General features: G+C 36.5%; 1 protein-coding gene across 1 annotated transcript in view; it reads left to right on the top strand.

Annotated features, from left to right (window-relative positions):
* Positions 1-12,511, top strand: part of KCNH5 (potassium voltage-gated channel subfamily H member 5) — a 344,887-nt gene that overhangs the window by 39,377 nt on the left and 292,999 nt on the right. The window contains exon 4 of the mRNA XM_032623255.1: positions 4,138-4,266. Within this exon, the coding sequence (XP_032479146.1) occupies positions 4,138-4,266 (129 nt within the window). The remainder of the gene's footprint in view (positions 1-4,137; positions 4,267-12,511) is intronic.

Below are 12,511 nucleotides of genomic sequence, written 5' to 3'. Positions count from 1 at the left end.
CTTGGTAAGTGGTAGTTAAGCTATAGTGTAGAGAGAATGTAAAACTTTTATTGCTTCTCTTGGCTGGAGGTACTTGTAAAAATCAGATAGCAAAATTAATAAATAATACTTCTGAAAAGCAACCTTTTGAGGACTGAAAGAAAAATATAATGCATTTTGAATGTGATTTTTTTTGTGTCAGGTGGCAAAATGTTCTGTGATTAATACTCATGGTAAAGATCCTATAGTTGTGACAGCAACTAAAAATGACAGAGAAATTCATTCATTTCTTCTTCCAGTTAAAAGGAAAGTTGATTGGTGTCAATGGGTATGTGTGATTACCTTTCTACACATATGTAGATGACGTGAGTATATGGTATCTACCTCAGGTGAATCTTTACCAGTATGGCTGTTTGCTAGACTCAGACTGTTTTTGTGCTAGACTTTTGAGTGGAAGTAATCATTACTTTAAGGATGCGCCATTCACATCTGGTAACTTTGTGTTGATTGTTGTCTGCTGTTCTCCATGATGGGATTTGTGGGTGGTCAATTGTCTGTTATATAATCACATAAGACCTCATGATATGGGTCTTAGGCAATTATGGGAGAGTCTGATGAGACTCTCCATTGGAGTTTGGAGGAAAAAAACAACCAAACAAAAAGCCAACTAGTACACTCATCAAACAAGTCTCCTTTCTGATTTGTTTTCTTTGAATAGTCACTTACTTTATTTCTTTTTTGCTGCATTTCCAAACAGAGTTTTGTTTTTTTTTTAAAAAGAACAGTCACTGCATAAGATGAGTCAACTTATTTAGTGTTAATATTAAATGATACCAAAGCCAATTATTATCTTTAATGGAAATTGATGGTTACTAAATTCTTCCCCAGTTCAGGAAGCATTCTAGTTTCAACAGGAAGCGCTTGTACTGTGTTTAGTGCTGGTTGGGTTTTGTGGAGCATAATTTATCCTCTCCATTGTACCTTAAACATTTGTACCATGAGTATTAATCACAGAACATTTTGAAACAGTTTCTAGGTGCTTTCTGGTTTTTTTTTTTCACTAGGTCCAAATACATACTGATAAGCTGTAGTAGACCCATATGCCATAACTCCCTTTCATTGTTTTTTTTTTTTGCTGTGCCACGAGTCTTCTGGGACCTTAGTTCCCCAACCAGGGATCAAACCTGTGCCCCCTGCCTTGGAAGTGCAGAGTCCTAACCACTGGACCAGCAGGGAATGCCCCCTGTCATTTTCATATAGGGTTGTTATCCCTCGAATGACTTCAATATGTACCTCGAGTTTAGCAAATAATTTAAGAATATTCCATATTACTAGGGTCATTTAACCCTGGGATTTAAACAGAATAAATGAATCTTTTTCTGATTTTAAAGCTTCAAAGCCAAGTCCATAGTTTCTGATTTTCTCAAAAATACCTTTGTGGAAATTTTGTTTTGTTTAGATCCTTTAAATCATGTTAACAGTAGCTTTTTTTTTTTTTTTTTACGTCTTTATTGGAGTATAATTGCTTTACAATGGTGTGTTAGTTTCTGCTTTATAACAAAGTGAATCAGTTATACATATGTTCCCATATCTCTTCCCTCTTGCGTCTCCCTCCCTGGCTTTAATATTTCGTTTCCAAAAGTTTCCTTCCAAGGTGGTTTGGATAGTTTGCTTTATTTTAATAGCTTGTAATAATTGTCTGACCTTTGTTCAGGCCTGTCTGGTTCTTTTCAGATCTATACAGTATGTATACACATGTAGCTGTCTGCTTAGAGCCAGTAGGAGTTATGGCCCATAGCACTATAGATTAAAACTCCTGTCTCATCTGGAAAGTATCTGCATTGAGTTTTTTTTCTTAAATATGAAGAATAGATATTATCCATGCATTATAAGGCAGTTCTACTATACTTAAAAGCAGCTTTAAAAAATCTTGTAAATAGCTAAAGGCTTTTGAACAACAACTGAAAAAAGTGTGTTCTTTTGACGTTTTTTAATGTTAGAAAAAGTCACATGCCTGTAGAGAACTGTTTTGGGAATGCCTGAATGCCAAGTCCTCCCAACACTTCCATTAAATAATTAGCTAAACACCATTTGCAGACAGGGAGATTGAGGTATCTGATTTAATATGTGTCATGATTGACATTTCAGTTTGCAGCCTCTATTCTTTAGGTCCATTGCTCTGATTAACAGTGGGCTGCTTTTACTGTTGAGAAAGAAGCAGTGGCTCTGGGATGATGACTGAAAATGGATCTTTCTGTTTACACAAAGGCAGAACTGTGATAGCTAGGGCAACTCCAGATAATCAGTGCCAGGGCACTGCCCCGAGTTTCCAGCAGCCACAGGCCTCTCTACCTAACCTTCCCAGACTTCCCGTCTCCTTGAACCCCAAATCCAGAATATGGATATTTCACCAACCACTCAGCAACAACCACTCAGCAAAAACTCAGCCTACTTGGAGAAGTCTGAGCCTGTGACTAAACCTGAAAATAGTATACCGTGATATCTGAAAACAATTTTAAAAACAGCTCTGACTCAATGCCAAAATTTGAAAAGTTGCTGTTTTCATAGGAAGGTATGAACTGTAACATCTCTTTTTGTTCAGATTTCTAGCAGACCTTGGAAAATGACTTATTTTTAATACCCCTTTCTCTCTGTTTATAACCTTGCTGCCTCAAGCTCACTGTGTTGGAACAGCCATAGGCCATGTATCTGCTAGCGTCTGGGCCAGGTGATTTGTCAAACTGTGTACATCACTCACAGTTCCTGGACACACTGTGTAAAATAAGCAGAAAACAAAGAACAAGCCTTTCTGGGAGATAGTGTGATTGTTTTTGAGGTCCCTGTCTCATCCTGTAATCATTTTGGAAAAGGCCATGTCCTTCTGTAGGCCCCCTGGGGTTGCAAAGGACCTGGTTGTCAGAACTGAATATTTATAGAAATCTCCTCTCTCGGATTCCCTGACTTCTAGCACCCAGTAGTTAAAGTCACCCATTCTTTGGTAAATGGCAAATTCCCCTTTGTGGTGATATCGTTACCTGACAATTTTTGGCCACAGGTGTGGAGGTACTTCTTATTGGTTTTCATTGGAAGTCACTAACAGGCTATCAACTCTCACCTAGAGATTATTAACAGCTGCACATTTCACTCCCCAAATCCCAAACTGACAAAAGACTTTATGTCTTTAAGAATGAATATTTGGAGAGGCTTTACTGCCTGTGGCTTGGAAAGACTATAATGGAAAATGTGTCTTTTTGATTCTGATGGAACATTCCCTCAGTGTTTTATCATTTAATGGGTAATTACTCCTTTGAAGGCATTTCTTGTGTCTTCAGATATTTATTATTTGACCCATTGCCAGTTTCTAATTTGTCCAAATCCTAAACCTTGAATGCTTTGAAACTCTGTGTCCTCTGGAGTCTGTAGGAGCCACTGAAGAACATGGTGACAGAGACCAGCCTCATGCTTTGAGTGACGGAGGTTGGAAGCAGTGTCTCATGAAGACGCCTGAGACTTTCAAGGCCTGGGGACATTTTTTCTTTTCTTTAACACTGCCTTAAAGGCTTCAGGTATAGCTCTGTGTACATCAGGCTTCTAGTGTTGCTGACATTGTACCTCTCTGATGTGGGGATGTGGTCAGAGCCACAGAGTTATAAGTCTATCTGACTGATGAGAGAATCTTGAGATAGAAGCAACATTTCAAAAGTTTCTCAAAGAGGAATACTTATCAGAGCATCAGGTATTGATGTTGAAGTCGACTGGAAACACTTCTCAAAGTGACAAGGAGGAATGCTCACACTTGGTGAGGCTATGGAAAGGAGGTGGTGAGAGCATCGGTGGTGTAGGGACCCAGATCTAAAGCTGATGCTGGCGTTGCTTAAATAGCAAGACTGCCTTTATTCCACTGCATTGTGAAATGACACCCCATGCTTTACTTTCAGATTTTGATATTTTGGGTTGAAAAACATGTTCATTAATTTTTGAGCAACTGGTAGTTGATATAAAATGAAAGTTGTTTTGATTCTTTCCAGCAATTAAAATACTATTGTTTTGGTGCTAATTCTTGGCATAGCAGTTGGCAGCTGAAGGAGGAAGGAAAGCGGGAGACGATATCATCGTGGTGGCTATGTCACGCTCTGTTGTCCTTTCTCTCTTTTACAGGAACCCCTGTTTGGTTTTATATGCAAATTGCACCAATAAGAAATGAACATGAAAAGGTGGTTTTGTTCCTATGCACTTTCAAGGACATTACGTTGTTCAAACAGCCAATAGAGGATGATTCAACAAAAGGTAATTTTCAAGGGAATTACCATACTTAAGGATTAGCCTGTCATTTAAATATATTATTATTATTATTTTAAAAGCATCCATTGGTTGAACTTGAAAACAAAATTTTACTGTGTGGCCGTTCTTTTGCTTTATTCATTCTAGTAATTGTCCAGAATCAGTTTTATTCAATCATATTGTTTGAATGGAAGTAGAACATTGAAATATTCATTGGTTAACTTAAATTATAAGTTAAATTATAAGAGGAATTGAGATGAGATAAGGAAGAGATTTAATTTAATAATAGAGCATTATTAATTTTGAATCAATATAATGGAAGTTTCAACACCTATCATACTGAGCTTTAGAAACAAAGCTTGTGGGATTGTTTGGGTGATGTCCTATTAGAACACAGTTGATTAGTTGATTGAATTTTGTTACATTGATTAGAGCTTGATTAGTTGACTTTTCCAGGTTACTTTTCTCCCTTTATTTATTTGGTTGTTGTAGATTCTCTTGGGTAGATGTTGTTTAATTACGTAAAGAACAATTTTGTCATCCAGAAAGCGGCTGGCAAAATGCAAACATTCTGATTGGAGTCTTATTGACTATAATATTCAAAGAGACTGCTATAGAAAACATTAGTGGCATGTGCTTTTACCCCCTTTTATATGTAATTTACTCTCATTTTGTTCTCTCCAATTATGTTTAAATTAGAAACTGGTGTCATATAAATGCAGAATTTCAAATACCCTCAGAAGATTTTATGAAACATTATTTTTAATAATATCTTAGGAGACTAAAAATGGAATGTTTTCTTTACATTTAACAAACATTGCCTTTTCTTACCTCTTTAAAAAAACTGGCACAGAAGTTTTAATCATTTCAACTGTAATCATAATCATAGAAAAATTGCATTAGGTTTATTCCCTGCATATGAATTCATATGTATATTATATAAGTGTGTGTGTGTGTGTGTGTGTGTGTATATACATATGCTTAGTTTCTGGTTAGCAACAAATTGCAAGAGGAAAATTTTATGACGTGCAGAGCATTTAAAGTATGAGAGAAATTCATTTGTGACTATTTCTGAAAATGTGTGTGTTAAATCATCTCCTGGAAGATCGAATATTCACTTTTCGACGTGTACTACCTGTTTCTCTGCCTTTACTCATAGAGCCAGTGTCTAGGAAGTTTAGGATAAATTTCAATATTATTTTTAAATAGAATATCTTTTAATAGTGTTTAGGTTTAATGCTCCTTCATTTTAAAATTCAAGGTGCTCCATCCAATAGCAGTAGAATACATATTCTTCTCAAACTTACATGGAACATTCACTAGATAGATCATATTCTGGCCATGAAACATACTTTGACAAATTTAAAAGGATAGAAATTTTGCAAGGTATGTTCTTAGATCACAATGGAGTTAAACTAGAAATCAATGAGAGAAAGACAACTAGAAAACCCCCAAATATTTGGAAATTAACACATTTCTGAATAGCCCATGGGTTAAAGAAGAAGCCTTAAGATAAATTAGAAAAATATTTTGAACTAAATGAAAATTAAAATACAACATATCAAATTTCTGAGATGCAGCAAAAGCAGTGCTTAGAGGAAAATGTATGTCATTAAATGCATATATTTGAATGAAGAAAGTTACAAAATTAATAACCTAAGCTTCCACCTTAGAAAACTAGACAAAGAAGAGCAATTTAAGCCAAAACAAGCTGAAGACAAGAAGTAATAAACTTGAGAGTAGAAATCAATGAAATAGAAAACAGAAAAAACGTTCAAGAGAATCACTGTAACTCAAAGCTGACTCTTAGAAAAGAATATTAAAGTTAACAAACCTCTAGCCAGGCTAACCAAGAAAAATGGAGAAGACACAAATTACCAATACAAAGAATTAAAGAAGGGCCATTACAACATATTTCATGGGCATAAAAGCATGTAAAGAAATACTTTGAACTACTTGATAGCCACGGAATTGATAACTTAGTTAAAGTGGGCCAATTCCTTGAAAGACACAAACTACCAGAACACACACTAGGAGAAATAGATAACCTGAATTGTCCTATATCTATTAAATAAGTTAATAATTAATACACTTCCCAAATAAGAAGTACAGATGGTTTCATTGGTGAATCCACAGTCTCTTCCAGAAAATAGTAGTACAGAGAACTCTCCTAACTCATTTTATGAGGCCAGCTGTACCATCATACCAAAACCAGAAGACATTACAAACCAATATTTTTCATGAATGTAGATGTAAAAATCCTCAACAAAAGTAGATTGCAATGACATATTAAAAGAATTACACATAATGACCAACTGGGATTTCTTCCACATATGCAAAGCTGGTTCAAAATTCAAAAAACAATCACTGTAATTCATTGTACCAACAGCAGGGTAAAGAAGAAAGTTCATTTGTTCATATCAGTTGGCATATAAAAGCATTTCACGATACCCAACACCTGTTCATGATAAAACTCTCAGCAAAGTAGGAATAGAGGGGAACTTCCTCAACTTGATGAGAAACATCTATGGAAAACCTGCAGCTAATAGCTGACTGTATCTTAAAGTGCTATATATATTTTTTAAAAAATTTATTTTATATTGGAGTAGAGTTGATTAACAATGTTGTGTTAGTTTCAGGTATACAGCGAAGTGACTCAGTTATACACATATACATGTATCCAGTGAAGTGACTCAGTTATACACATATACATGTATCTATTCTTTTTAAAATTATTTTCCTATTTAGGTTATTACAGAGTATTGAGCAGAGTTTCCTGTGCTATACAGTAGGTCCTTGCTGGTTATCTATTTCAAATATAGCACTGTGTACATGTCAATCCCAAATTCCCAATCCTTCCCCACCCTTCCCCTTTGGTAACCATAAGTTCGTTCTCTAAGTCTGTGAGTCTGTTTCTGTTTTGTAAATAAGTTCGTTTGTATCTTTTTTTTTTAGATTCTGCGTATAGCAATATCATATAATATTTGTCTTTCTCTGTCTGACTTACTTCACTTAGTATGATAATCTCCAGGTCCATCCATGTTGCTGCAGATGGCATTATTTCATTCTTTTTAATGGCTGAGTAATATTCCATTGTATGTATGTATCACATCTTCTATATCCATTCACCTGTTGATGGACATTTAGGTTGCTTCCATGTCTTGGCTATTGTAAACAGTACTGCAATGAACACTGAGGTGCATGTAACCTTTCAAATCACGTTTTTCTCTGGATATATGCCCAGGAGTGGGATTGCTCTCCAGCATTTATTATTTGTAGTTTATATATATGTCAATCCCAGTCTCCCAGTTCATCCCACCCCTCTTCCCCCCTTGGTAACCATAAGTTTGTTCTTTACATCTGTGACCGTATTTCTGCTTTGCCGATAAGTTCATCTGTACCATTTTTCTAGAATCCACATATAAGTGATACTATTTGATATTTGTTTTTCTTTCTGACTTACTTCACTCTGTATGACAATCTCTAGGTCCATCCACGTCTCTGCAAATGGCACTATTTCATTCTTTTTTATGGCTGAGTAATATTCTATTGTATATATGTACCAGATCTTCTTTATCCATTCATCTGTCTATGGACATTTACATTGTTTCCATGTCCTGGCTATTGTAAACAGTGCTGTAATGAACATCGGGGTGCATGCATCTTTTTGAATTATGTTTTTCTCTGGATATATGCCTAGGAGTGGGATTGCTGGGTCATAGGGTAGCTCTATTTTTAGTTTTTAAGGAACCTCCATACTGTTCTCCACAGTGGCTGTACCAATTTACATTCCCACCAACAGTGTAGGAGGGTTCCCTTGTAGACATTTTGATGATGACCATTCTGACTGGTGTGAGGTGATATCTCATTGTAGTTTTGATTTGCATTTCTTTAATAATTAACGATGTTGAGCATCTTTCCATGTGCCTCTTGGCCATCTGTATGTCTTTGGAGAAATGTTTATTTAGGTCTTCTGCATATTTTTTGATCGAGTTGTTTGGTTTTTTGATATTGAGCTACATGAGTTGTTTGTAAATTTTGCTAAAGAGCTATATTTTAAGATAAAATATAAATGATTGGCATATGACTTGTGACCTAACATATTCTTCAAATGAATTTCTCCTGCCATCACACATGAATGATAGACTGAGTAAAAAGCTTTTATGTCATAGACTTTTCCCTCAAAAATATTTATACTTTTATTTACATTTATATTTGATGATTATTGTTTTTTCTCATTTACTTTTAAGTGATTTCATGGCACAGCTAAAGTTGGCCAAGAAAAGTATAGTACTTTCTCACAGTTCTGACCTGCTGAACGTTAATGATGGTGTCTATTTATGGAAACTGAAAGTTGGCAGCATTTTACAATGAGGCTGGGGAAAGGGTGCTAATACTGAAGGGCTGACCTTTATTTCTCAAGTTAGTACCACTCCATTTATCTGCCTCTACCTCCATCTCTCTGCCTCCTCACATCCACTCATTGAGCTTTTCTTTTAAATGCATAATTTTATTCTTACAAAAATGAACTCCATTCAAACAAACTCCAGACAACTCAGACCACTTGATTTTTGAGCTATGTGTTCAACAGAGATGTAAATTAGAATTTATAGGGAAAATCAAACCCCATTGTGAAAAGGATTAGAGTAAAATATCTCTTTCCAGTGCCAGAATTTGAAGAGCTTATTTTAAATAGACTTTTATTTTGAGACTCCTCCACACCTTTCAAATACATAACAGATTTCTGAAAAAGTATTGCACAATGTAACTATGAATGGTGTATATGAGCTACTTTCTATTATTCATGCGAGTTGTAAATATATGAAAAATTCAAGAGAAATAAAATATTTATGACCTTAAGCAATCGTCCTACTATCCCTATGAAGCTAGCAGTATCAGAAAGTATGTTTTGAAAACTTGGCACAAAAATGTATCTTTCAACTTTTTAAATTGAGCCAAAGGGACCATGGAACTTTTGGGAAAGAGCAGATGAGATTTCATGATAATACCATAATATCAAAATGATTTGAGTCTAGAGCATTGAACTTGGACACAGTTATCTTACTTTTGATTCAGCCTTGGGCAACAGAGTTACTTAACATGAGCCTTCTTATGACTCTTCCAGGAGTATTTGTTCTTTTTGTTTATTTTATCTATTTTTTTTTTCCCCAACCAAAAATGCTGATTGAGCAAACATTATGGTGCAGAGACTGTTCTAGGTCCTGGAGATACAAAGTTCCTTCTGTCACATACTAATGGGGGAGGGGGAGGCACGACAAACAAGTAAATATATAGTGGAAGCTTTGTTCTGATTGCTCTTATTTTCTCAGTAAAAGAGGAAACACAGTTATCAACTGAGAGTAAGGGTGGTGAGGAGATGAGGGGGAGGCATGAAACGGTTGTGTAGAGAGTAGAGCAGTGAGTGGCCAAGGTTAAATTCAGCAGGTTTGCTGTGAAGCACTAAGGTCCATGTGAGGCTAGTGGTCATACATTTTATTAGTATCTATGAGCATGATTATGTGTTTACTCCATCCGTGTTTAGTCACAGGTATATAGATGCTGAAGTAGGTGAGCTGGATTTAACCAGAGTTGGGATTTGGTCAGGTGAGCAAGATGAAAAGAATCAGCGAGCTCCTCAGGGATCAAGGAGAAGGGATCAGGGAGCCAAGGATGCTTGCAAGGGAGTAGGTTGAGGGTGTTTGCAAAATGTTGAAGCAATACTTAGGTAATAAAGGCTTGGCCTAGGACGTAGGAAATAGTGTTTTAGGATGCAGAACAAACAAGGGAATTCATGCATTGGAAAGCCAGGATATAACATTTTTCATCCCAGAACAAGGGCATTTTACCTTCTTAATGTGAAAAGGGGCCAGTGATTGGAGCAAAGGCCCACACTCAGACATATGGGTGAAAGACTAAACTGGCTAACTGTGAATTTTATTTCTAAATTGTATCTCGGATAGTAACTATAGCATGATGGCAGACAACTAGTTTGAGCACAGCTCTTATAATGAATCCTGTGATCACCAAAACTTCATTCTAGATTAATTTTTCCCTTTGAAGTGAATGGCGCTGAGTGATGTCAACAATATCTTTGACTCATACCATGATGGATGGTAGCAGAAACTATTGAAGGGAAAGAAAACCAGCTTTGATGGAGTAGTTAATATGTGTCAGGAGCTTTGTATTCGTTTTTGCTCATTCCTATAATTCTGAAAATTAGTATTATTATCTCCATTTTACTGTTGAAGATCCTGACACCCACAGTCTGACTGATTTCCAATCTGATGTTCTCTCTATTACACGATGCTGCCTCATCCTTTCCAGCGGAAACATATTGCTGGGGTTTGGCCACCCTAATCCCCTGCTCTCCTTTTTCCCTACAAAGATGAAGCACAAGTTGAGAACACTCTCAACTTGTGCTTTTGTACTGTTTTGAATCAACGGAATTTACTAATAATAATTCGAAGAGGCAAAAGTGTTTTTGTTATCTTTTGTTCCTGGTATTGAGGTCTTAGAACTATTGTTCAGATATCAGTCAATGGTACCTGATACATCATTTATAATAATACAAAGGGGAAAAATTACAGCCAAGAAATCCATTCTGTTGATTATCCCTGTGTGTTCTAAAAGAGATGGTCCTGATCTCTGCCCATTTGTACTGTACAGTATTTTCAAAGAGATTCCAAAACTGCCAAGACACTTACAGTGTGAAATAATCCTGTGCCAAATAGTTAGGGCATCTTTGTGCCAATACTTGAGACAGAAAAACTTCCTGTAGAATGAAAATAACAGCAAAAATAGCAACCTTCCCCTTGTAGGAAGCCAATGGTTTTCTTTAGAGAGTAAACAACAGATGAAATATGAGTAATTATACCATGTGGTCTCTATGGCCAAGAGTATAATTGTTTACCTAAGCTTTTTTCTTATAGATTAGAGTCTTGTGTTGCAGTCTGGTAGATTGATTGAACTGCCTCTGTGACTTCCTTTTATTTTTAAGATTAGGCAGTCCATGACAAAGAGGTTGATTGCAACCCAATAGAGCTAAACTAATGTTTTATTAAGAAGGAGTTGGCATCCTGAGCTTTTAGGAGAACAAATGTTCTCATAACGCCATGAACAACTTATAGAGCAACTATTAGGCTCTTCATATTAGGCAGTCTGTTCACATTGCCCTGTATCGACCACATCTAAGTAACATCAGCGAACTGTGCTGAATAATCAGTCACACCAGTTAGATCTCGGTAAAGGTGAGATCAGTAAATGTACTGCTGGGAAAAGTTAGAATTGCTGATGTGTCTTTTTTTTCCTGACCTAGACAGTGTGGCTGCTCAACGTTTTCAAAGTTTGACTGTACAGAGGGGGTCGCTGACAGATCAAATGAACTAATCTATCTAATAACGTGCACAATTCCAGATGTGCCCAAGAGCACAAAGGGATCGGCATAAGGAAATTCACTGGGCCATTGTTAGTGAAAAATCTAGAAACCACTTAAATGTTCATGAATAGAATATATACATGATCAGGAAAGAGCAAATGCCTAATTCTCTGAGATAATAAAGGTACAGGCAAGAATCAGGTGCCATTGTGGGTGGGTCTTGAGGTGGAGGGGACAGAAGGGAGGTTGAAGGCTGTTGTGTTTCTCATGTCTTCAGTTCTTTGATTTTTCTTTTCTTAACTTTTTAAAAGTTGGGATATAGTTGCTTTACAATGTTGTGTTAGTTTCTGCTGTAGAACAAAATGAATCAGCTGTATGCATACATATGTCCTCTCCCTCTGGGGCCTCCCTTCCATCCCCCTCCCTCCCATCCCACCCATCTAGGTCACCATAGAGCACCGAGCTGCGTTCCCTGCCCTATACAGCAGGTTCCAACTGGCTATCTGTTTTATACATGGTAGTGTATATATGTCAATCCCAGTCTCCCAATTCATCCCACCCCCACCCCGTGTTCACACATCTGACCTCTACATCTGCATCTCTATTCCTGCCCTACAAATAGGTTCATCTGTACTATTTTTCTAGATTCCACATATAGGCATTAATATACGATATTTGTTTTTCTCTTTCTGACTTACTTAACTCTGTATGACAGACTCTAGGTACATCCATGTCTCTACAAATGACCCAATTTTGTTCTTTTTTATGGCTGAGTAATATTCTATTCTGTACATGTACCACATCTTCTTTATCCATTCATCTGTCGATGGACATTTAGATTGCTTCCATGTCCTGGTTATTATAAATAGTGCTGCA

Source organism: Phocoena sinus, chromosome 2 (assembly GCF_008692025.1).
Source record: "Phocoena sinus isolate mPhoSin1 chromosome 2, mPhoSin1.pri, whole genome shotgun sequence".
In the NCBI taxonomy this organism is placed as follows: domain Eukaryota; kingdom Metazoa; phylum Chordata; class Mammalia; order Artiodactyla; family Phocoenidae; genus Phocoena; species Phocoena sinus.
The sequence above is the reverse complement of the archived record's forward strand: the minus strand, read 5'-3'. Positions and strand labels throughout refer to the sequence as shown.